This window comes from Lissotriton helveticus, chromosome 1_1 (genome assembly GCF_964261635.1).
Source record: "Lissotriton helveticus chromosome 1_1, aLisHel1.1, whole genome shotgun sequence".
Taxonomy (NCBI): Eukaryota; Metazoa; Chordata; class Amphibia; order Caudata; family Salamandridae; genus Lissotriton; species Lissotriton helveticus.
In genome coordinates, this window is record NC_136057.1 from 1,321,455,000 (window position 1) to 1,321,478,579 (window position 23,580).

The window sequence follows — 23,580 nt, forward strand, 5'->3', positions numbered from 1 at the left end:
ATATAATGCAGACGTTCTTTACTTGAGTAGTCAAGGAAATATGTATACTTGAAAATGCATCTTTCCTTAATGGTTAAAGGTTCCTTTTAATACTAACCACATGAAAGAAGTATTACTGTATTTTCATCTGAACTCACGATTAAGGGAAACACAGAATGGGACACGGAGTTTGCCTAGGGAAGCCTTAATTTAATGCAAAGCTAAACACATCCGAGGTTAGTCTGGCTGTATCCCCAGAGCTGACAATGAGCACAAAATATATAGGAAGCATGCAGAGAACCATGCAGACCTACCAGACAAAGACCCGTCACACATCAGATCCTATTATTTCACCTACCGAAGTCGTCCTCCCTGAGGAGCTATTATGAAACTGTTCGGCCCATATAGTTCTTATGCACAACAGTGTGGGCCATTTTAATGGTGCTAGGTGCTCCAGGAGGCCAGAGGCAACAGCAGCGCTTAAACTAGTTGTCTTATATGCAAGACCATAACTTGAAATGCTCATCTCAATACTCCATGCAATCAACCTCACTCTGGTAAGTTCCAATAATTCTAACAATATGTGCATTATGTACAGAACGTACTATGAATGCTACACCACCATGCTGTAGAGGTGATGAACAAAACAAGAACCAAAGCACATTATTAAAGGTTCATCTAAGTGAGCCGGTGGTTGGTGTCAACACAAAAAGATGAAGACTCTTCCAAACTACAGGCACTCACCAACATTCCTCTGAAACAGCATACCATCAGATTTTGAATAGAACACATAAATATGCAATTAACCACTCATATTCCAATGTGTATGCAAATCTCTTGCATGAACAATCATTGTGGATATTCCGAAGGCCCATTTAGACCACCTCTATTTCATAAGAATAGTCAGTAGTTTCCAGTTTTGAAGTCATAGCGGTATCCTAGAGGAGCGTTTGCCCTGCACGTGTAGCTTGACGGAAGCGAATACCACCTGTAGCAGATCCATTTAGACTGCGTTTTTCATGTCCATTAGTAGGGACACTTATCAAGACTTCAAATAAGTCTTTACTCCTGTGTTTGTGACCTGGAAGTCCAGATTTCTGTGATCCACCTGGCTTTATACATTTGTTTGACCAGACATAAGGGTCAATTATTACTCTTCTTTCATAGTTTGAAGATGGTCTAACGGACATATTTGCCACCAAGACCGAAACGTCAACAAGCTCATCTATTTCATTCAGAGATTTATCACCTACGGAATTGTTTTCTGTTGGTTTCAGATTCATTCTCTATTTTGTTATTGTTCTGGAATAGATGTTAACACTAATGACCTGAAGGTTTAATATTTCTAAAACAATCCATCAACCTCGGTCATTGTGTTCTATCAGTATATTCTGTGTACCCTTCATTTGTCCATTCATATTAAATGAGTTTATAATTTGAGAAGTTTACACCTGTGCTTGAAATTGTTTATTGATGATTTATCAATACGCAAGTAAGCTAATTGACGTACAGATTGTTCAAGATTTAGCCACTCTTTGGGACTCAACAATGAAGTCAGTATTATAAATGGTTTAACTTAACTCTGTGAATGAAATCCCTTGTAGGCACAGTTAACGCTCTATAATTATATTTCCCAAGCATCCAAGGGTATATTGGGTGTCCCCACTTTCTTTTTACTCTAACTGTATTTTGAAGCATTAGAACTTCTAAGCCACCTAACGATGATTTGATACAGGAACAGGTCAGAGGTAAGAACATAGGCACAAGCATTGCAAAACCAATGGGTCTCACCTTTTTGGCTGGAGTTTTGTGGGAAAAGTACACAAGGGAGAGAGCAGCATGGGGGTATTTTTGGGGAGCTCATATTGGAGACCAACACAGATTGCACTGTTGCAGGAGAAGCACCCAAGTGAAAGGGCGGGTGGGGGGCATTTTACGGGAAGGGGAAACGTACAAGTCAGAAAACAACAGAGTGGGGCAGGGGAAGCACATGGAGAGAGCCATACAGAGCACAGGGGTGAGGTGGTTTTCAGGGTGAGGAGCACATAATCAAGAATAGCAGAACGTGGAAGGGTTGGCGGGGGATGGCACACTTGGAAGAGAGCAACAAGAAATGCAGGAGGTATGACGGGGAAAAGACAAGTGAACAGTGGAAGTCTACAAGTCATCTAAGGAAAGAATGATAAAGAGGCTATGCACCAGGGGAGAAACAAATACAAGATGCTACTGAATAAGAAGCAAGCAAAATAGTCTGAAAATAAGGCCAACCAATGGTAAGGAATGGACGGGATGTAAGCCAACTGTAAATTCACAATAGATCTTTAGCAAACCGATAGCTTGCACATAGCTGCCAAGTTTATGATTGCTTGTCGCATTCCTTTGGTTTCAGTTGTCAAAGGAGTAAAATGATATGGTCAAACAGGACATTTTCAGAGACTCCTTCTTGCTAGTAAGTCAAATCAATTACCAGCATTTCAGGGCCTCTCCGAGTTTTCCGTTACTGCATCACGACATCAGTAAGTAAAGTAAATAATTTATTGTATAAGTTAATAAAAACCTTTACAAAGGGAAATTGCTCAAGTCAAGAACTCAAAGAAAATGCACTGCAATTTCATCATTTATGCAAACAATAAAAGGAAAGAGCTTTGGGAGAATTTGGCCTAACCCAGCGTTTCCTTTTCAGCTGGCTTGTGCCTTCCTCCGACTGAGTGTCTATTTCATCAAATGAGCTATGGTCAATCCTTAGTCCGAAACATGCGATATAAAAACATTTAAAAGAGTTCATGAATTGCATTTATATTTAAAAGTCGCAGAATTAAAAGTTTCATTTATCAGGTTTGTATCAATTTTTTTATAATAGAGATACTACAGGACCGGACCTTCCCAATGCCCAATAGTTTTCAAAGTGATGGCGAAAAGATTTTGGTATAAAAAAGAAAAAAAAACAATCTCAGGTCAGGGATGGTAAGCCCTTAATTGGAGCTGGATCTCCATTTTCTCATCTACTAAACCCATGAATTGTACAAACCGGCATGCCAGCTGTATGTCTCCTCCACCAAAGCAAGCCTTCACTGCTTGCCTGCAGGTTCTTATCCTCTTGGTGTTAAAGATTGTTTTAAAAAACAAGCGCTGTTCTAGGTCCACACCGTGGCATATGCATAGCACATGCATAATGCTCTCTTCTGCTTTCCAGCAGAGGCGGCACTGAGTTATTTCTGCGTATCGCTTCTATGGTGGAAGATGCTGGAGGTCAGGAAGTATTCCCAGTCGAAACCGGTGATATTTCTCTTTTAGCCTCCTGCTGAAGCCAGCACGCAGGTAGTTTTGCAGGCCAGGTGTTGTATAGCTCTGCAGCACGCACCCACCGTGAGCCCTTCTCCTGAGCGCTTTTTTGTCTTCGAGTGCTGAGAGCTTTTTTACTGTCTTATTTACTAAAGATTTTAAACAGTTCTGCGTTCCCATAGTTGCCCAGAGCTCCTTCAGGCCTAGACGGTTTCTGGATGCGGTCATTTCTTGGGGTGCAGGCTCTGCTTAAGTTTATCTCTTTCCATAGATGGAAATTCAGAGAGCACTTATCGGAGCTTCTGATCCTAAACCAGCAATTCACATAAGCAGCATTTCGAGCTATTTTATGTGACTGTAGACCAAGCTCCAGCCTGATTTGTGCGGGTGACATAATTTGGTAGGCTAAAGATTATTCTTACTGATCTTAGCACAGTTTGTTCCAAAGTGTCTTCATCTTTTCACCTGAGGCACGCGGTCCCGTATGTAATAGCTAGGATTAACTTTGCTTGTAGAACTTGTAGTAAGGGGTAAAAGCTTGGCCCAGCAGTTTTAAGTTTCAGAGATTTTAGAGCTACTGCTATGGAGTTTCCTCTCCATTTTATGGCTTCTTTTTGAGGCTTGAAAGTATCTTTCCCATCAAGTATCACCCCTAGATACTTATATTCTGCCACGACTTCCATGGGGTGCACCTGCCAGGTTCCAGTGAAACCTGGTTGTGTTCTTTTTCGGGTTGAAGAGCATGATCTTTGACTTATCTAGGTTGATGGTTAAACCGTTAGATGCTGCATGATTGACAGTTGTATTTAGCAAGTGCAGAAGCCCAATTGGAGTTTGGCTAATTAGGACGACGTCGTCAGCATACAGTAAGTTAGAGAGTGGCAGCCCACCTAGCCTAGGTGCATGAGAGGTACTGTTGTTTAATTCTGAAGAAAGGTCTGCCATAAACAGGTTAAAAAGCATGGGGGGCCAACACGCACCCCTGCTTCAGTCCACTAGCTGTTGGTATTCTCCTTGACAGATATTCACCGGTTCCTGGTTTTACTTGAACTCAAGTGTCAGTATGTAGGTGGATTATCTGCTTTAATAGCGCTGCTGCGATTTCCATCGTCGCTAGTTTAGCCCACAGTTTGTGCCTGTTTATACTGTCGAAAGCAGCTGAGTAATCAATGAAGCAGAAAAATAGCGGGAGGTTTGCTGTTTTGGCGCCGTCCATCAGTAGCGTCAGGGCAAGAAGATTTGTGATGGTCCCTGTGCCTTTGGAAAAGCCTGTCTGATTGATGGGGATGAGGGATTTTTCATTTGCCCATGCTGCTAGTTTGTCCAGAAGGAGACCGGCATAGTATTCCGCCTCAACATCAATTAGGCATAACAGTCTGTAGCTGGTAGCTTTATTCTTATCTCCCTTCTTGTAGATTGCCGATATTATGGAGCCATTCCAGGAGTCTGGGATACCAGCCCCTTCTCCCATGGAATTAAACACTGGTAATAATGCAGCCGCTCAGTAGTTCGGATCAGTTTTAAACAATATTGGGGGGGGGGGGGTGCCCTTGGGGCCAGGTGACCCCTCTGGCCTACCCTGGCTACTCGGTTGTTTTTAATCTGCAAAATCGTGAAATACAGATCTCTTGTTGACCTCCTGCTGGTGTTTCCATGGGGCTCAGCTTGTCTGGCTGTCCTGGCCCTGGTTGTGCTGTAACAGGGCTTTCCCCTTTTGCATTGAAGTGTTCCAGAAGATGGCCTGCCCAAATTTCCTCTGTTAGGTAGGAATTGATGCCCTGCATGTAGGTATTATCTAAGTTATTTATTGTTCGCTAAAATTTTGCACTTTGATTTGTCTTTGCGTCAAACAAGAGCTTAGCCCACAAAGTATCTTCTGCTGCCCTTTTGCCAGATCATTTTCTTCTTTGTAGCCTTTAACTGCGCAAGGGTTTTTTGTAGAGTCGTTTTGTTTCCCCTTTGTCTTAGCTTTTGTAAAGTTTTATTTATATCTTTATTAAGGGCCCTCAGGTTTTGTATATTCTAGATTGGTAGGTGGTTGAGTTGGTTTCCAGATTGGGATCTAACAATCTGTATTTTGGGTGGTCGTCTGTCTGGTACAGGGCCCCCTGATCTTTTGACAATTTGTTCCCCTAGTTGTTTAGTCATTGTTTCCCAGCAGGCTTTTGCATTACTATATGCCTCTGCTTTTTGTTCCAATCCTGAAACTAGAAATCCTGCTAAACCATTGTAGAGTAACCAGCGTGTAATCTATTGTAGAGCTTGCCATGGCTTTGTGATAAGTTGCCGCAGGCGGTTGGTCTCCCGGAAAGCGACCATTGAGTACCACAAGGCTTATGTGCTCCATATCCTGTATAAAGTTCCTAGACTGGGTTATCAAATGTATCTTTTTGCCCTGTACCTGGATGGGAATCTTCGCCGCCGTAAGTTGTTCCTCCAGCTCGTTATCCCTCGATTGTGGTCCTATTAAATGCATATTGAAATCCCCGGCCAGTACAAGGTTAGTTGTTGACTGTTCCAAGAGTAACTTTGTTCTTTCCATGCCCACCATTTTAACTCCTCTGGCTTTGTCTTGTGGGTGAAGAAAATCCTTTGTCATCCTGGCCCTACATTACGTCCTGATTGAACTTGATTCCCACGCAACAAAATCCGTGATCACGGAGTCGAGAGCAATGCAAAAAAACACCAAAATTGACTCGGTAGTCACCGAGGAGTTAACGGCGCCATCATGAATACTGAGGAAACAAGCTGAGGCACATCGGGAGGAGCTGAGATTGGAGAGTCCTGCCGCCCACCTCTGTGGGCCAACAGTGAAAAGGAAGAGGACCGAGGGGCCCACTGAGACACCTCTGCACCCGAGGGTGATCGGAAACGGCGGCCGCCGCGACAACAGCGAGGCGCCACGGCAGGGAGGCCTGAATCCGCAGAACTGGTGCATCCTCCGACCCCACCCCGGAGTAGAGAAACGGGGAAAACAATATCCCCGAGGCGAACGTCCACTGTGAAGAGATACATATATGCAACGTACGAGGGTCCCCAAGAACACGCAAGGTACCGGATTCCTGTTAGTGGCCCAGAATTATTCTGGCCCGCGACGCGGCTGGAACCTGAGTGAGACCCCAGAGTGTGAGCCAGGTCAAAGCAGGGAAAAGGACAATAAGTATCCTGGCTTCTTCCGACCCCACCCAGTAGTAGAGAAACGGGGAAGAAAAATATCCCGGAGGCATAATCCACTGTGAAGAGATACAGATATCCCGCGGACGAGGGTCGCCAAGCACACGCAAGGTACCAGGTTCCTGGTAGTAGCCCCAGGGGTGGCATAGAATTATTCTGGCCCTCGCTGTGGCTGGAACCTGAGTGAGACACCAGAGTGTGAGCCGAGTCAAAGCGGGGAAAGGACAATAGATATCCTGCCGCCCCTGCGGGACGGACTGCCAAGCATGTCATCAGTGGAGTGAGCATTGGATTGCAGCGCGTCTCATTGAGAGCTCCATACTAGTTTTTGTCCCGGCTGGGTTGGGGGCCTGCAGACCCTGCGGTGCACCTGGGCCTGCTTATTCATTGAGAACATCCATTGGGGCCGAACAGGCCTGTAGTGACGGTAGTGAGCTGTAGGAGGTGAGACCCCTATGAGATAGTACAATTTGAGAAGTGAAGGCCCTAGAAATGCAGGGAGGAGGCACAAGAACACAAGAAAAACACAGAAGTGGAAACTACCACAACAGAAATAGCAGTGACCCCGGGTACCGAGAAGAGGTGGTCAGAAATGTTGGGCGCGGTTGCGCTTCAGCTCGATCAGGCCATAACAATCCACAGGAGGGCGGATGCCAATACCTCCCTAAAATGAATGCACAGGAACATTGGAGACCTACCCCGGCGGTCCCCTGTAGGGTGGCACAACCTTTGCAGAATAACAGGGGCAATGAAACCACAAGCAATTATGATGAAGAAGACAAGGCACAGACTAACAAAATTTCCAACTACGCCCAGCCTATAGTCCATGGCCCAGAAAAAAAGGAAGAGGACGCTAATGGTGGGCAAGCCCAAACTGAGCGGGACACAGAATACACGCCCATATTAACTGATGTAATACAGGCCATAGAAACAACCAGAGATGATATGATACAAAAGATAGATGCAGTAGCCATAGATGAAAGCCTGTTGCGATGTGACTTGAGGAAAGTCTTGGAGAGTGTCCACTACAGAGAAAGATGTGTGCACCCTGCAAAATTAAAAGAATAGTCCTGCTGCCACGGTGGTTGAATTAAACAAGGGGGTAGCGCACAGGGGAAATGGGGTGACAAAATGCCAAGTGCTAGGGGGCCGCTAATAGAGTATGGGTGGCGTGTCATCTATACAAGGAGGCTACTGGGTGAAGTGATGGTGCGGCGGGCATGGAGGCTGGAGGGCAGTGAGGTGGCGTGCGTGCAAATGGGTGGAGGAGGGAGGCAGGCTGGCAGATTAAGAGACCGAGGGGTGCCGTGTACGTGATCGGTCAGTAGCAACGGATGAGAAAGCGGGACGGCAGGGAAGGGTTTGAAGGGATGCGGGAACCAAGTGCTAGGGGGCCGCTAATGGAGCATGGGTGGCGTGTCATCTATACAAGGAGGCTACTGGGTGAAGTGATGGTGCGGCGGGCAAGGAGGCTGGAGGGCAGTGAGGTGGCGTGCGTGCAAATGGGTGGAGGAGGGAGGCAGGCTGGCAGATTAAGAGACCGAGGGGTGCCGTGTACGTGATCGTTCAGTAGCAACGGATGAGAAAGCGAGACGGCAGGGAAGGGTTTGAAGGGATGCGGGAACCATCATACCTGGAGGTAGGAAGTCAAGGCGGGGTAGTGGATCGGCAAAATGGATCCAAAAAAGGGAAGCGAGCAAGCGTCTTCCTGGGGAGATCTGGAATGAGAAAGGTGCTGGTCGGCAACAAGTACGAAGAGTGGGGCAGGGGGTGGGGCGCAGGGGTCGCAGCAGGGGTAGTAACTTATGGGTATGTAGATCGGAGCGCCGGAGTCGGACGTCTCTGAATACGATGGCGATCGGGTTGATCGTGGAGTTGAGCGAACAGGACCTGCGGGAGGAAGACAGGGGGTGATTAGTGTACAAGGGAAAACGGAGCGGTACGAGTAGGGTTGGTGGGCAAAGGGGGTGCAGTAAGCCTACCTGGTTCAATCGTTGTCACTGTATGGAGTTAATCCGGTATGCGATCCCAGCAGCTAATCGGGGCTGGAAACGACTTCCGCGTTTGGCACGGCGGTCGGAGTGGAGAAGAATGGTCATTACGTGTGGGAATGGGCGTGATCGGGGGGGGTAAGCGCTGAGTGGGAGGGAGCTGGGAGGGCCGGAGGACGTCTCAGGCGAGGGATCAAGGCAAAGAGGAGGTCTGAGCCAATGTTGTCAAGCAAAACAAAACGAAACCTTGGTACAAGACAAGTTAGACAATTAAGCCAGTGAATGGAGAAAAAAGCCTGTCAGCCAGTGGAAGGGCTGCAGGAACACAGTTGGTGGGGAGAGATGTACAACATGGTCAGTGTGGTAAATGGTTTCTGACAAGGAACCAACATGTGACCCAATGCGCAGCGCGGCAGAAACGAGAGACACGGCCAGTGAAAGTACGGCCGGCCGGCCGGCCGTGAATAATTAGGGGAGGAGCAGCCAGGAGAGAGCAGGAGCGGAGGCGCCAAGCTGGGGAACAGATCGCTGGCGATTTGATGCTGTGCACGCGCATTTTAGCTAAATGCGCTTGCGCATTGACCTAAAAGCGCACGGGCACAGCATCAAATCGCCAGTCTAGTTAAAGTCTGTTTAAGCCCCTATAGTCTCGCTCCGCTCAATGCGCATTGACAGGCGAGACCTAAAAAAAGGTTGTAAAAGTTAGATGAAAGAGCAGAAGATTCCAAAGGGATGTCAAGAAGATGCAACCTGAGAATCGTTGGGTTTCCCGAAAAAGCAGAGGGCCCCTCACCAGAACTGTTCTTGGAAGATTGGATAACCCGAGAAATAAGCCAAGAAATTATCCAAATTTTTCAACATTGAAAGAGCGCATAGAGCATTGGTGCCGCCGCCCAAACCTGGAGCACCTCCTCGGGCTATCATAGCAAAACTCTTTAATTATTGAGATAGAGGGGAGGAGCCAAGCTCGCGTCCGAGATGGCCGCGCTTTAGCTCGGCTCCGTTTACTTTCCTGTTCGAAACATAAATCCTGCCTTTATCCTGCCCCGGGAAGACAATTTCTGCTACGCTGTGGATCTGCGGCGATCTCTAGACACTTACCGTCTGTTCCAGTTGTCTCTGGGTGCCGTGGTTCCGGAACTGTGCCTTCGCTCGCTTCGGGGCCTCCGGAGCGGACTGGCCTGAGTCTCTTCGGCGGCGCCCGGACGGGGCGCTACGCTATGGCCGGCCTTTGATGGCGCAGTGGGCTCGGCCGACGAGGCGGTTGTGCAGAGAGGCCGGTTGCGGCTTTCTGGCCTGATCAGGCGGTCCCGCGGCCTGAGGTGGCGGTGCTGCCTTCCGTTGACGGGGCTGATCGTAGATGTGGCTTTCCCCCCCTTTGTTCTCCGGTCCGGCCATTTTGAGTGCCTCCGCCCGGACTCGGAGAACGGGGCCGGTGGCATTGGGGGGCCTGCGACCCTCCTTCTGGTGGCCCCCCTTCTTGCTCTGGACGTGCCTCTGCTGGTGGTTGGCTGCATTCCGTTTGCCTTGCTGTGGCCCGGGCCGGGGTCGAGGATCGCTGCGACCCTGCCGGGCTTCCAAAATGGCGGCCGACCCTGTATATCTCAGCCGGGCCGAGATGGGCGGCGGTGGTCCACGATGTGGCACAGAAGCCGGATACTGTAAAGGTGTTCCTACACTTGCCGACATCCTCGCCGCCCTGCGCTCCTGGGGTGCTCCTGTGGCCGCACCCGCTGATGACCTGGAGGAGGCTCGTTTCGCTGGGCCGTTTGGGCCCCCCCTGGCGTGTACGGCTGCGTCGCTACTGGGTGCGACTGGAACTATCCTGGAAATAATGGACCCGGTGGCTGCCGTTTCTGCGGAGTTCCGCTGCCCTCCATCGTGATGTGTCCTCTCCTGTGCTGTGGGTCGGTAGGCCGGGTCCTGTCCGGACCGGCATTGGTGGTTCTTCCTGTGCTTCGACTCCTCGAATGGCCGAACGTAGATCCTGTGCTGACTCCGCTGGGTCGGCTTTCCTCAGATCATCTTCGGAACTGTGCCTGCATTGTGTACAATGGTTTCTGACTGTCCCAGGTCATCCAAGTGGTACGCGAAACATCTTCGGCGGATTGAAGTTTGACCTCCCTGTTCTCAGCCTCCTGTTCCTCGTGGTCTGGTTCTTCGTGAGGCGGACTGCCACAGATTTGGAAAAACAAGGACAGGGATGAGACGATCTTGCCTTTGTGGACTGGTGTTTTGTAATGGTTGGATGAGCGGTTGGTAACGGTATGAACATGTCGGATTTTTATCGTATTCCTGTAATGTGTCCTTAGAATCTTTGTCTTCCCGTGGGCAATGATATTTCGGACGGGAGGGTGGGAGCCTGGGATTCTGTTTTGATGCCCTCTCCCGTGTTCTCTCCTTCCTTCTTCCTTCTTTTCCCCCCTTTTTTGTCTTTATGGTTCAATCTTGCTTTAGCTCTTCTATATTTCGGGTTCTGATTAGGGCGACAGGCACGCTGCTGGGGGGTAGGCCATAGCCTTCTGCAGGGGTGCAGGGTGGGCCTGTCATTTCTTTGAGGTTTTTCTCACCTCATTTTTCTTATTCTTTGGTTCTATGGCTCTTGTGTGTCCTCTTTTTCGGGGCGCGGTCTCAGCATATGTCCCCCTGGGTGGGTTATTTTTGATGCACTAGCCGTTTGGTCGTACTGTGACTTTGGCTCACTACGTAATTTTGCTCCGGTTACTACTGGTTCTGTATGCAGATTTGTGGTTTCCGGTCTAGTTTGACATGGGGCGTGTGTTTGAGGTGGCGCTCTTCCTTTCCCCTTTTGTCCCCTTCTCCCTCTTTTTCTTTTTTTCTCCCCCCTCTCGTGGGGGGGGGGGGTTTCCTTATTCTCTGGGTTGTGTGACGGAGGGCTTTTTTCGATTCTGTTTGATTTGATATGTTCTTGTTGTGGTGGGCGGGCGCTGAACGGCGGTTGCCACTGTTTTTTGGCGGGACTCCTATTCTGCCTTTATCGATATGTGTATGTCATTTATAGCGTTATCCTGTATCTTCCATCGCAGCTTGTTCGCGGCCCACCACGGCCCTCCGAGACTTCCTACCTGTTATTATTCTGTTACTCCCGTTTCTATATTAGAAAATCAACCTTCACGTATCCTGCCCCTGCTGGTTCCTATGTGGCTTTTAGCCCTTATTTCCTGTCTGCTTTGTTGTGATATTCTGTATGCATTTCGGTGCTGCTGACTCTGTTTCTTATTTGTGGTGGCCGGCCCGCTGGGTTGTAGGCCAGTATTTGTGAGCCTTCTCTGTACAATAAAGGTTTAAAAATAAATTATTGAGATAGAGACCTCCTTCTTCCGATGTCCCATAGTGGGAAACAGTTTTTCTTCGAGGGCCATCCCATCTTGCTGGATCCGACTACCCTGTAGTCAAATAACTTTATGACCGAGTAACAAGAAAAGTAACCAACTTCTACTGACTTTAAAGTGAACAATTTGGCCAGAACAATTTACTTAGTAATAAGACACCTCTCTTCAACCTGGGCTCAGCTCATAACTGCCTGGGGCAGCAAACACGGTGGCTGCTGAGTTTATCAAACCCCACAGAGCTATAGCACACAATTGTGTATAAATGAGCTATAATTATGCATGACATTAGCATTTTATTGCAGTGATCTGAACACCGCCAATAAAATGCCTTAGTCTAAACCCCAATCCATGATACTCAGCAGGGCTGCTTGCGCTGTCTGGTAGGCACAATTCTATATTTTAAAAAAGGGTTACGCAAAGAACGACACTATGGTCGCCATGTTGTTTCAGTTCCTGGGTGCCCAAATTTTAATTTGTAGTTCGCTGCATGATGAAGAAATTTTCATACACGTGCTTAGTAGTCTTTACAGCTTGTAAGAGGGAAAACAAGAAATTTAGCATTATGTGAGAACTAAAATCGTTCATGCACCAATATGGTTTCTATGCACAAACAAGAAATACCAGACAGTTTACCACAGATGGAGATACTACTTACAACAAGCAATGGCAAAGCCAGTAGGTCTCGCCTTAAGCATTATTAACTTTGTCAACGGTTTTTAGCCAAGCTGTACACCATGGCTAAATAATGTTTTTAAAGGCCATAATGCATCCAGCTGTGTCATTTTGTAGGCGCATTCCTACAAAATGACAACCCCCTTTTTCCCCCTTATTTGTCAATCTGAGTTGGGGCAGCAATTAGAACAACAAAATGCATAAAAGTGTTTATTTTTGTTTTTTTAAGTGCGCCGAGTGTGAAGCAACAGGAGGGCACGGGTGGTGGGGGTAACAGAGGAAAGGAAGGAGATGCAACGGGTAACACAGGAGGGGGAAGCAACATGGAGGGAGGGAGGACAGAAAAACACAGAGGGCAAGGATAGGAAGGAGAAGCAATGACGGACAGAGGATGGCACAAATGGTGTGAAGTATCAGGGGGTGGGGATGAAAAGCCACGGGCAAGAGAGAAGGAAGAGGAACAGAAACAATACAGAGGGAAGAGGAGAAGGAAAGGAAGAGGAACAGAAACAATACAGAGGGAAGAGGAAGTGCTGGGCAATAGAGAAAGAGGGTGCTGAGGGAGCAACAAATGATGGGGAGAAGAAGCAATGGGCAGAGCAAAGTAGAGTGCACAGGCGAGCAAGCACACAGGCGAGCAAGCAACAGGGGAAAGACCACAGGATGAGTGTAACATGGCAGGTGGGTTCAGGGAATATAATATAAAAAAGATGACCTCCTAAGAATAATACTTCTAGGTCCGGGTACAGGGGGAAAGAAACACTATAGAGAAAAAGGGAACACCCACTTGACCTTTATTTCTAACAAGGTTAGAATCATATCTGTGTAAATGTCATCATTTACAGACTTCAAGTCAATTTGGCAGGCTTCTGGGCTTAATACTGAATGTCCTGTTGTGGATTGTAGTTCTGTTCCGCTTTCTATGGCAAAGAGTCTGCATACATACTGGATACTAGAGTGAGAGGATTGGTTATGAGGGCAATTGTTTTACAATGATGAGAATTTGCTTTTATAGAAATTTAAAAAACTGGATTTCTATCTCTGATATATAACAGTTACATCACAATACATAGAAAGAATTGTTGAAATATATTTGTAGACAGTCCAAATATGTATGCTGTTTTTCAATCAATGAATATGGAATTTCAGATTTTGGGAAAAAATATATAATAAGCCTGATCTAATAAAGAATTATGTATACGTAATACTATATTACAAGTGGATCACAACCAATAGCACTTAGTCAGCACAGTAGAAGAAATACAGGTCAAGTAGGTGCTCCCTTTTTTAGGTCTCGCACTTGCGCTCCTCGCTCTGAGGGCTTTTTGTAATCAATACAATTTCCGAAGGGGACTTGAAGCCCCGCCCCTTCTTTCCATTGGCTTGCGTCATAGCTTATGCTAAAAGCAGCCTTTCTATTGGGAAGGAGGCTTTTTAATCCCTCCTTGTTACCGCTCTGTCTGCTTTTAGCCCCGCCCACCAGGAGAGGATCTTTTACTGGCAGCATTAGACGTTTAACTAGTCTATGCGCACTTTTTTTACCTCATTCGGGCAATGGCAACAGCTTTTTTTATCCTCCAGTGGGCTCCAGCTTGAGCATTTTAGGTCGCAATACCCCGGAGCAGCTGACGTGCACAAACATAGCGTGTCACAAAGGGAAACGGCCATTCTGTGCTCGCCACCTTCTTGAGTCTTCGTATGTTCACAGTCACGACTTTGTCCGTGAAGGAACACGTGTTGCTTTTACTAAGCAAGAAATAAAAGACACTTTCCAACGCAGGACGTTTGATATAAAGACTACACGAGTCGAGAACAGAAGCTGTAAGATGAGATATTTATGCTAAGACCAGCCACTTCTCAGGAAGGTTAACTCCGATTGTGTCCATTGGTTGTTAGTATAACTCATTAGGGTGAAAGCAGACTCTCACCAAAGTATTCCTTCCGTAACTAGTGACGGGTTCCAGCTCAGTCCAGTATCTTGTGTATTTTTTGCCCAGACAGTACTACAAAACTGTCCATAAACAGAGCACAGCTTAACACTGTATCAGGAACACATGATGTCATTAATCAGTCACTCACCGACGGAGATGCACAGGGCGCACGCAAGCTGAAGGGAGTTTGAGGAATTTTCTAAATCTTTTTTTAAACACTCTTTACTGGGAGAACCAATCTGAATAGGTCTGGAAGCAGCAGTGGAGTACGATAACTATTTGGCGTCAAATGGCAAGTTACCTTCCTTCAAAGCACCTCGTCTTGTCCTCAACTTGCAGTCTGCTCTCCATCCCACACCCCGTCCTGCTTTATTTGCTCTCATTTGCTCACTTACAGTTGTTACTGTGTCCCTTTCCTTTTCCTTCATGGTATAATCATTTAACCAAATTCTTATTTTATCGCTCACGTTTTCCGGCCCTTATCTTTATAGTCGACCTTTGTTTTAAGAGTAATTATGCATCCATTTTACATTTGCTTATTAAAAGTTTTCCTCGTGAAAATACCAATTGTGCGGTTACTAGTAGTTTCTTCTGTAATGCTGGCATACTGTTTCATGGGGTTTCTTATTTATTGGAGCAGTCTTGTATGGTTTTAAAAAGAAATACTTTATATAGCGATATGACCAGAAATAAGACTGCTTTTAAGATTGGGTGAAATTATATGGGGAGTATTTTTAACGCGTTCCATGTGCGCTTGTATGGCGTAAACAGATTAAAGCGTTGGGTCGATTTAAAGAACATTGCAAAAAATCCGCTTGGGCAACCTGTACTGCATCTAGGCCTTAAAGGTCAGGATGGGTGAAACAGAGACGGATATTACTTACCTGAAATATATAACACATGTATGTTACTCATTTTAATAACGCTTCACATCCATTGTATGAATTTACAGCACTTTTGTAAACTGGCCACACTTTACTAATCTGTGGTACTCATTTATCAGAGTCAAAGTAGTCACTTGAAATTGCATTTGGTTGTGGTTCATGTTGTTTATATGTGTGTGCTGCAGGTTAGTTGTGAAATCATGAATTGCCCTTTAAAGCATTGCGAGAGATTTATAGAACATAATTTTTAGAACTGGTCTAGACACAGCTTTAGCTAGCTTCTTAGCCCATATAACAAGCATTTGCAATGCAATAGGTCTCGCATTTACGCGAGTTTAAGCTATTGGCTTTGTAAATTACAATGCCTTTTATTTGTGTTTTAAAAACGAAAACAAAAGGCATTGTTATTAGCAATGTCAATAGCGAAACTCGAATAAATGCGAGACCTATTGCATTGCAAATACTTGTCTTGGGTTCTGGGAATCTTGCATGGGCAATAGACAACAGCACTACGTGTAAGGGGAGAGAAATACACAATGGAGACTGCTGGAAAACACATGCACTCTTGTTGAGTGCAAAATCGCTGAATCAAAAATGAAAAAATAGTGCTTGAAGAGTAAGCAGTGGAAGCAAAGAAGCTTAAAAGAGATGGCAAAGAAGATATGCTCAATGGGAGGAACACACACTAGACTGACAAGTTAGGACACAATTAAGAGGTACGCAAATGGGAGTGACAGGAAAATCAACCAATTGTAAGCAATGAGCAGCCCCCCCCCTGTATTTTCTTGGTAAGACCACAATAGGTCTCGTACCATGTGTAGGATGCATGGCCTGAAAAAGAAGAAGCTGCTTTAAACCTGACAAAATATAATCCCTCAATAAAACACCTATTCAAGGATTTTATAAGTATGCTTAACATTTTTTTTCTTTATCCTGAAAGTAACACTCAAGCCAACACCATGAACAGACGATCTACTTCATATTGTGTGTACTTAGTTTAAAGGGACATTTCTCACCAGCAGTGGCTCCTCTGCAATGGAGGAGGAGCGTTGTTCCACTGCCTGGCTCACAGACAGAAAGTGAAAAATAAAACTATGTTCTTGCATAGTTTTATTTTACATTTGAAGGCTCTGAGCCAGTGCTGAAGGGGGGTGTGGGGGTAGTACTACATGCACTCCCTAAGTGTTCATGTGTTTGAATGGCCGTCTCAGGCCGACCAAAACACACATGCACACTTAGGTTTCTCCTGCCCTGCATTGAGCAGCCGGGCTGGGAAAAACCCCACAGACTCTCTGGCCTGAACAGTGTGTCTTGCCAGCTCCTCTTGCTAGCTCCCTCAGGCCAATCCACGTGCAGCACAGGGATTGCATGGGAGTCTGTCCTATGGGTTGCTAGGACCAGGAAAAGGAACGCAACGCTGGAGGTGGATAGAGGCAAGTTTTTGTGTTTTTTTTTTTACATATTATTACTAACACCACCGCCCCTCGCACAATCCCTTCCGCGTTCCCGCAACCCACCCCACCACCCTTTGATTCCACGCAAGATTTTTTTTCTCTCAGACTATGGCCAACCTAGAGTCCGATGTCGGCGTATCATGCTGACATCCAACCTACCAGCACATGCTCCAGTGAGACTTTGAGCACTAGCTACCAGCAGAGCCTGAATCCAACACCACTATCTCGAAATGCTGAAGTTATGTTGTTAGAGCCTCCAACCTTTACAAAGCAACGACTCAGGCACAATCTTTCTCGGGTAGTGAAAGCAGAATATGGAATTCTTTACCCCTGAAACTACTCACCACCACCTCACTGCCAATCTTCAAAACAGAGCTGAAAGTCCTTCTCAAACACATACATTTTGGCCAGCTGCCGCGCAGCCAACCTCCCCTATGACTGCGATTAGTTGCACTACCTTATTCTCACTTAACCTAACCTTGCTGCTACAATCTGTACCGTGTGGGGAAACGACCTTAACAACGCGGTCAAAACACCGCAATACATTTATATTGTTGTTTTTACAACGCAAGTCATTACCACGACTTGCACTGGAGGGCGCTCTAGACTAAGGAATGGTGTGATTTACTATTCCAACACATTCCCTACTGTATGTAGGCTGGAGTTGGAATAGTAAATCATGCTATTCCTAAGTCCAGCGCCTTACAGCGCAAGTCAGTGTAACAACTTGCGTTGTAAAAACAGCGATGTAATGTACCGCAATCATTTTGATCGCGTTGTAACATCATACATCCTACCGTTCAAGTTCAAGTTCAGGAATTTATATAGCGCACTACTCACCCAGTGGGTCTCAAGGCGCTAGTGGGGGGGGGGAGGGGGGAATTATTATTTATCGAATAGCCAGGTTTTAAGTTCTTTTCTGAAGGAGATGTGGTTCTGTGTAAGGCGGAGGTGAGTGGGGAGTGAGTTCCAGGTCTTGGCAGCCAAGTAGGAGAAGGATCTACCTCCCATCGTGGATCTTTGGATGCGCGGGACAGCGGCGAGGCCTTGATTGGAGGATCCAAGTTGGCGGGTGGGTGTGTAGAAGGATAGTCGAGTGTTGAGGCATTCGGGCCCTATTTTGTAGAGGGCCTTGTGTGCGTGGGTGACGAGACGGAATGTTATTCTCTTGTTGACGGGAAGCCAGTGGAGGTCTTTCAGGTGGCCGGTAATGTGATCTTGGCGAGGGATGTCCAAAATGAGTCTTGCTGATGCGTTTTGTATACGTTGAGAGTTTTTTCTGTAATTTGGCTGTAATTCCGGCGTAGAGGGTGTTTCCATAGTCTAGTCGGCTCGTAACCAATGCGTGGGTGACAGTCTTTCTTGTTTCGGCGGGGATCCAATGGAAGACTTTTTTGAGCATACGAAGTACGTTGAAGCAGGAGGATGAGACGGCATTGACTTGTCTGGTCATCGAGAGTGAGGAGTCTAAGATGAAGCCAAGGTTATGTGCGTGGTCTGTGGGTGTGGGAGCTGAGCCCAGATCCGAAGGCCACCATGAGTCGTCCCAGGCAGAGGGGGATGATCCTAGGATGAGCACTTCCGTTTTGTCTGAGTTAAGTTTCAGGCGGCTATTTTTCATCCATATGGCTACTTCTTTCATGCCTTCGTGAAGATTGGTTTTGGCGGTGTTGGGGTCATTGGTGAGGGAGAGGATCAGCTGGGTGTCGTCAGCGTAGGAGATGATGTTCAGGTTGTGTTGACGCGCGATGGAGGCGAGTGGGCTCATGTAAACGTTGAAGAGAGTGGGACTGAGTGATGATCCTTGTGGTACACCGCAGATGACTTCGGTGGCCTCTGATTTAAACGGGGGGAGTCGGACTCTCCGAGTTCTCCCCGCAAGGAACGAGGTGATCCAGTCCAAGGCTTTTCCTTCTATGCCAATGTTGCTGAGGCGTTGTATGAGGGTGCTGTGACAGACCGTGTCGAAGGCGGCGGAGAGGTCGAGAAGAATGAGGGCTACTGTTTCACCGTTGTCTAGTAGTGTTCGGAGGTCGTCAGTTGCTGCGATGAGGGCGGTTTCGGTACTGTGTTTGGCTCGAAAACCGGACTGTGAGGGATCGAGGGAGTTGTTGGATTCGTGGAAGGCGGCGAGTTGGTTATTGACGGCTTTCTCAATTACTTTGGCCGGGAATGGGAGGAGGGATATGGGGCGGTAGTTTTTAAGTTCGGAGGGGTCTGCGGTGGGTTTCTTCAGGAGGGCGCTGACTTCGGCATGTTTCCAGCTTTCTGGGAAGGTAGCGGAGTTGAAGGAGCAGTTGATGACATCACGGAGATGGGGTGCAATGATGGAGTCAGCTTTGTTGAAGATGTGGTGGGGGCATGGGTCTGTTGGCGAGCCGGAATGGATGAGTTCATTAGGCGGATGGTGTCTTCAGTGGTGATTGGGTTCCATGAGTTGAGGTTGTTAGAGGGCGGTTTAGGTTCAGAGGGGGGTGGAGAGGATTGTTCGTTGGAGCAGATTTCGAAACCGTTATGTATATCTGCAATTTTGTTGTAGAAGAAGGAGGATAACGAATCGCAGAGGTCTTGGGAGGGGGTGATGTCGTTTGAGGCTGCGGTGGGATTGGTGAATTCTTTGACGATGTTGAATAGTTACTTGCTGTTATGGGCGTTGTTGTCGAGTCGATTCTTGAAAGCTGGTTTCTTGGTGGATCGAATCAGCTGGTGGTGTTTGCGGGTGGCTGCCTTGAAGGTGGACATGTTGTCGTGGTTGGGTTTATTCTCCATGTTTTCTCGAGAGTACGGCATAGCTTCTTGGATTTTTTAAGGTCGTCGTTGAACCAGGGGGCCTTTTTGCTGTCTGGTTTGGTGTGATGGTTTTTCAAGGGTGCTAAATCGTCAGCGCTGTGAGTGATCCATTGTTTGAATTCGATGGCCGCTTGGTTAGGGTCCGAAGAGAGGGCGGGTGGGTTTTGGTAGAGCGATGTTAGGAGTTGGTTGGTGGTGATTTTATTCCATTTTCTTCGGGGAATCGATTGAGGGGGGTTGTGGGTCGAGGTGGTTTTGTAGCTGAAGTAAACAACTGTGGTCCGTCAAATGGAGAGCTGTGGTGTGATCAAAGGAGATGTGATTGCTGGAAGTGAAGATTGGGTCGAGCGTATGTCCGGCTACATGGGTGGGGGTGTCAACCAGTTGTTTGAGGCCGAGATTGGCCAGGTTGTCGAGAAGGGTGGTGGTGTTGCTGTCGTTTTTCTTTTCCAGGTGGAAGTTGAGGTCTCCTAGTAGAATGTAGTTCTCGGAGGCGAGGGCATGTGGACTGATGAAGTCAGTGATTTCTTCGCTGAATTGAATACGGGTTCCTGGAGGCCTATAGATGAGGGTGCCTCTGAGTGTGGTTCTAGGGTCGGTGTGGATCTGGAAGTGGAGGTGTTCGGCGGTTGTAAGTATATCGTCGGATCTGGTAGTGATTTTGATGGTGTTTTTATGGACGATGGCGATGCCTCCTCCTGTTTGGACGAAGCGGTCTCTTCGGATGATCTTGTAGTTGTCCGGGATGGCTATGGCGATGTCAGGTGTTGATGATGCGTTCATCCATGTTTCAGTAAGGAAGGCGACGTCCGGTGATGTAGTGTCCAGTAGATCCCAGAGTTCAGAGGCGTGTCTGTGGACCGAGCGGGTGTTTAGCAGGATGCATTTTAGGTGGTTGGAGTCGGAGCTGTTTTTGGGGTTCGCGGAATTGGTGTGGGTCTTGATGCTGGTGAATTTGCAGGAGTGACAAGTGAAGGGACCGTGGGTACGTCCTGGGGCCGCTTCGTAGCATGGCGTTGTGCGTCCGGGGTTGAGGGCTAGGAGGGTGGCTGCGTCGTACGTTATGTGGGTGGAGTGGGGGTTGCGTGGACCAGGGGGTCTAGCGCTGGGCGCGGTCCAGGCGCGGACGGGCGCAGACGGGCTTACCTTTGGCGCACCTTCGGCACGCATGGGGCGCGACCGCTGCGCGGAAATGCATCTGTCATATGTGGATAGTGTAGGGGGAGGGGCGAGGGAGGGTCAGCTGGGAGGCGGGGAGCGGGGTGGATATCCGGTCCGGGAGGCACAACAACAACAGAGATGAGGACAAACAGAATGGCAGCACGCCAAGAGCAAAGCAGGGTTCTAATCAATATCGCAGGCAGCGCGGCACAGTAATGAATGAATCTACTTTAAGCGCACTTGGGCAGTCCAGCGCTCCTGATGCGAAAACGAGCAGTCAATTAATAATTAAATAAGCACTGAGGCAATCTTGCGCTACGATACGAAATGGTCAATAAATTAAATAAATTTAGTGGTGAATGTGCAATGTCGCGCTACGACTGAGATGCGCTGTTAAATTAGACAGTGGCAGCTGTGTGAGCGAGGCAGCAAGCAGCAGACTGGCGCTACGATACCAAAGGATCCAGGCAGACCGGGGAGCAGCGTCAGGAGCGACCGCTTTTGTGAGTTAGCTTGCCAGCCTTTGACGATGACGCACGCACGGGAAATACCCGGCCCCTGCGATTGCGCCAGAAGGCGGAGCGCGTAGTTATAATAAACGAGGCGTGACCGCGTTAGGCAGTCTGCCGCTAACCTGAGCAGTGTGTGGGTGTCGCATCATTCGCGCTGCACGTCTGCCAAGCTTGCACGGCCCAGCGAAGCCCCCCAACAAGCTCCACATGTAACACTGGCAACGAGGAGTGTAACGTCCCACGCGCCAAGGCACCCTGCTGAGGGTTGCTACAGCACGTCCCCAACAGTGTGCAGTCCACAATGAGGACCACCATCAACCAGGCCAGACACCTCTGACGACGCCAAGAGGTAGGGGGCCTCTCACATGCCCTCGAAGAGTACCTGACAAGGGGGCAGCACGACACGCTAACGGTGGGAAATTGCGCACGACGCACAAGGGACGCACCCAGGCATTACCCCACGTGGCAGAGGTCACCCACATGCCTCAAAGCTGCGCCCACAGGAGCTGCCTGCGCAAGACCATTACAGTGCCACTCTCTCTAGCTCACATGCCAGATCCATTCCTTTGGGCACTACTTCCTTGCTCGGACATACAGACACCCCATTAGCCTGCACTATGGGAGACCGGGGAGAAAGGGCGCAACCACCAGGGAGGGCTGCCACACAACACCTTCCCTGGTGTAGCAGGTCTGGCTCGGCCTCCTGGAGAATTACTTCATCGCCACTAGGGAGATGAAGTACTAATGTTCAATGATTCCCACCGCAATGGCCTCCCAATCGCGCCAGGATGGACACCCCCTCCTTTTGATGAAGAAGGCACCATCCAGAGGAGAAAACAACGCAACGTCACGGCAAGCCAAACTAGAAAAGCTGTGTCTCGTCAGCTGCAACGGGGAGACACCGTCATCATGAGGGACCGGAGGCCAGGAGGAGAGTTCCGTACCCGATATGAACATGGATACTGAACTGTGACCGACATGAAGGGACCATGGTGACAGACGACATGGAAGGGGAAGTCGTAACCCGCAACATCCCATGGTTCAAACAGGTGGTCAACCCACCACACTATCCCAAAGCAACAAACGATCCCGGAGAGCCGTGGGTGACACCAGAGAAATCTGGTGAGGCAGAGGACTACCACCCAGAGTATGCCTCCCCACCCAGACCCCCAGAAGCGACCCAAAGGCACCGCCCCCACCCAGTGAGCCAGCCGTGAAGCCCCCATGCCTGCCGTGGCCAGCACAGTTATGCTTGGAGGAACTACCCCCAGCCAAGCACTCACCTGAGACTTTGCCTGCCAAGTAAGTGAACTATGAGACATATTGGATGTGGTGAGTTAGCGTGCCAGCCTTTGATCCTGCCACACGCGCCGGGAATATCTGGCCCCGCACTCGCACCAGAAGGCGGAAAGCATAGTTATAATAAACCGGGCGTGACCGCGTTAGGCAGTCTGCTCTGCCGCCAACCTGAGCAGTGTGCGAGTGTCGCATCATAAGCACTGCGCATCTGCCAAGCGAGCATGCCCCCGCGAGGCCCCCCGTGCTCCACATGTAACACCGTGTACATCCTCCAACAATATGTAAGTCTGTGCCATTGTAACGGGAGCAACTATCCCTATGTATCTACCCGCCACTTTGTGCCATTTGTAATGATTGTAACTAGCAACTGTTTGTAACTTTTTACCGCTCATAACGAAACCTGTTTTCTTTTAAAGCACTGTAACATTCGTTATATAAAAATTCATAAATAAATATTCAATCAACAAATCTCGGAAAAAGTACCCGCAAGCTCCACCATTTCCACCAAGAATGACGTTGTAAAGATTCGCAAGTGACAGTAGACAAGCTTTAGATAAACGCGTCCCAACAGAAGCCGCACACCACGTGACGGCCAGACAGACCAACTGAAAGCCAATGCATGGGAAAGCTACGGGGGTGGGTGTCCAATCACAATAAGACCTGTGCCGGATTTCAGCCACTCAGTGTTATAAGGTGGGGGTCGAGGAACAGCAACTCAGTCAAATCACTTCCACTTAGAAAGGTTCAGGTTTTCTTCACCCGTCGCAGGAGACACTCACCCACGTATCCTTGGTCCATCTTCCTTTTATTTCCCCGCGGCCTCACAAACTCCAAATGCCCATGAAGCAGCCCTCTCTGCTGCGCACGCGCGCTGCATGTCCGCACAACCGCTGGGTCGTCAGCGAATTGGTTTGCGATTGAACAATGCACCACGTCAATCATCACGAGGGGGCGGTTTAAGCTGCTTTACCCAATGAAAATGTACGGGGTGGCTAGTGCCGCTAAGACGAGCGTAGACGAACAGTTCATAATCAAACATAGACGAAGGACCACTGCAGTTAGTTTAGTTGGCATTGCTAAAACTACTTCCAGTCTCAG

General features: G+C 48.1%; 1 protein-coding gene and 1 long non-coding RNA gene across 3 annotated transcripts in view; both read right to left on the reverse strand.

The window, feature by feature from the left end:
- The window catches only part of LOC144823436 (uncharacterized), a 29,568-nt gene extending 6,898 nt beyond the window's left edge, over positions 1 to 22,670 (reverse strand). The window contains exon 1 of the long non-coding RNA XR_013608793.1: positions 22,467 to 22,670. This is a non-coding gene — a long non-coding RNA (uncharacterized LOC144823436). The remainder of the gene's footprint in view (positions 1 to 22,466) is intronic.
- Positions 1 to 23,473, reverse strand: part of AKAP8 (A-kinase anchoring protein 8) — a 925,614-nt gene extending 902,141 nt beyond the window's left edge. Inside the window, exon 1 of one of the 2 annotated variants that reach the window (XM_078681924.1) lies at positions 23,262 to 23,473. In XM_078681924.1, the coding sequence (XP_078538050.1) occupies positions 23,262 to 23,424 (163 nt within the window). In that variant the 5' untranslated portion in view covers positions 23,425 to 23,473. Of the gene's footprint in view, positions 1 to 22,965; positions 23,039 to 23,261 lie in introns of those variants that run through there. The other variant, XM_078681933.1, reaches the window with a different exon arrangement.
- Between the last annotated feature and the right edge of the window lie 107 nt (positions 23,474 to 23,580).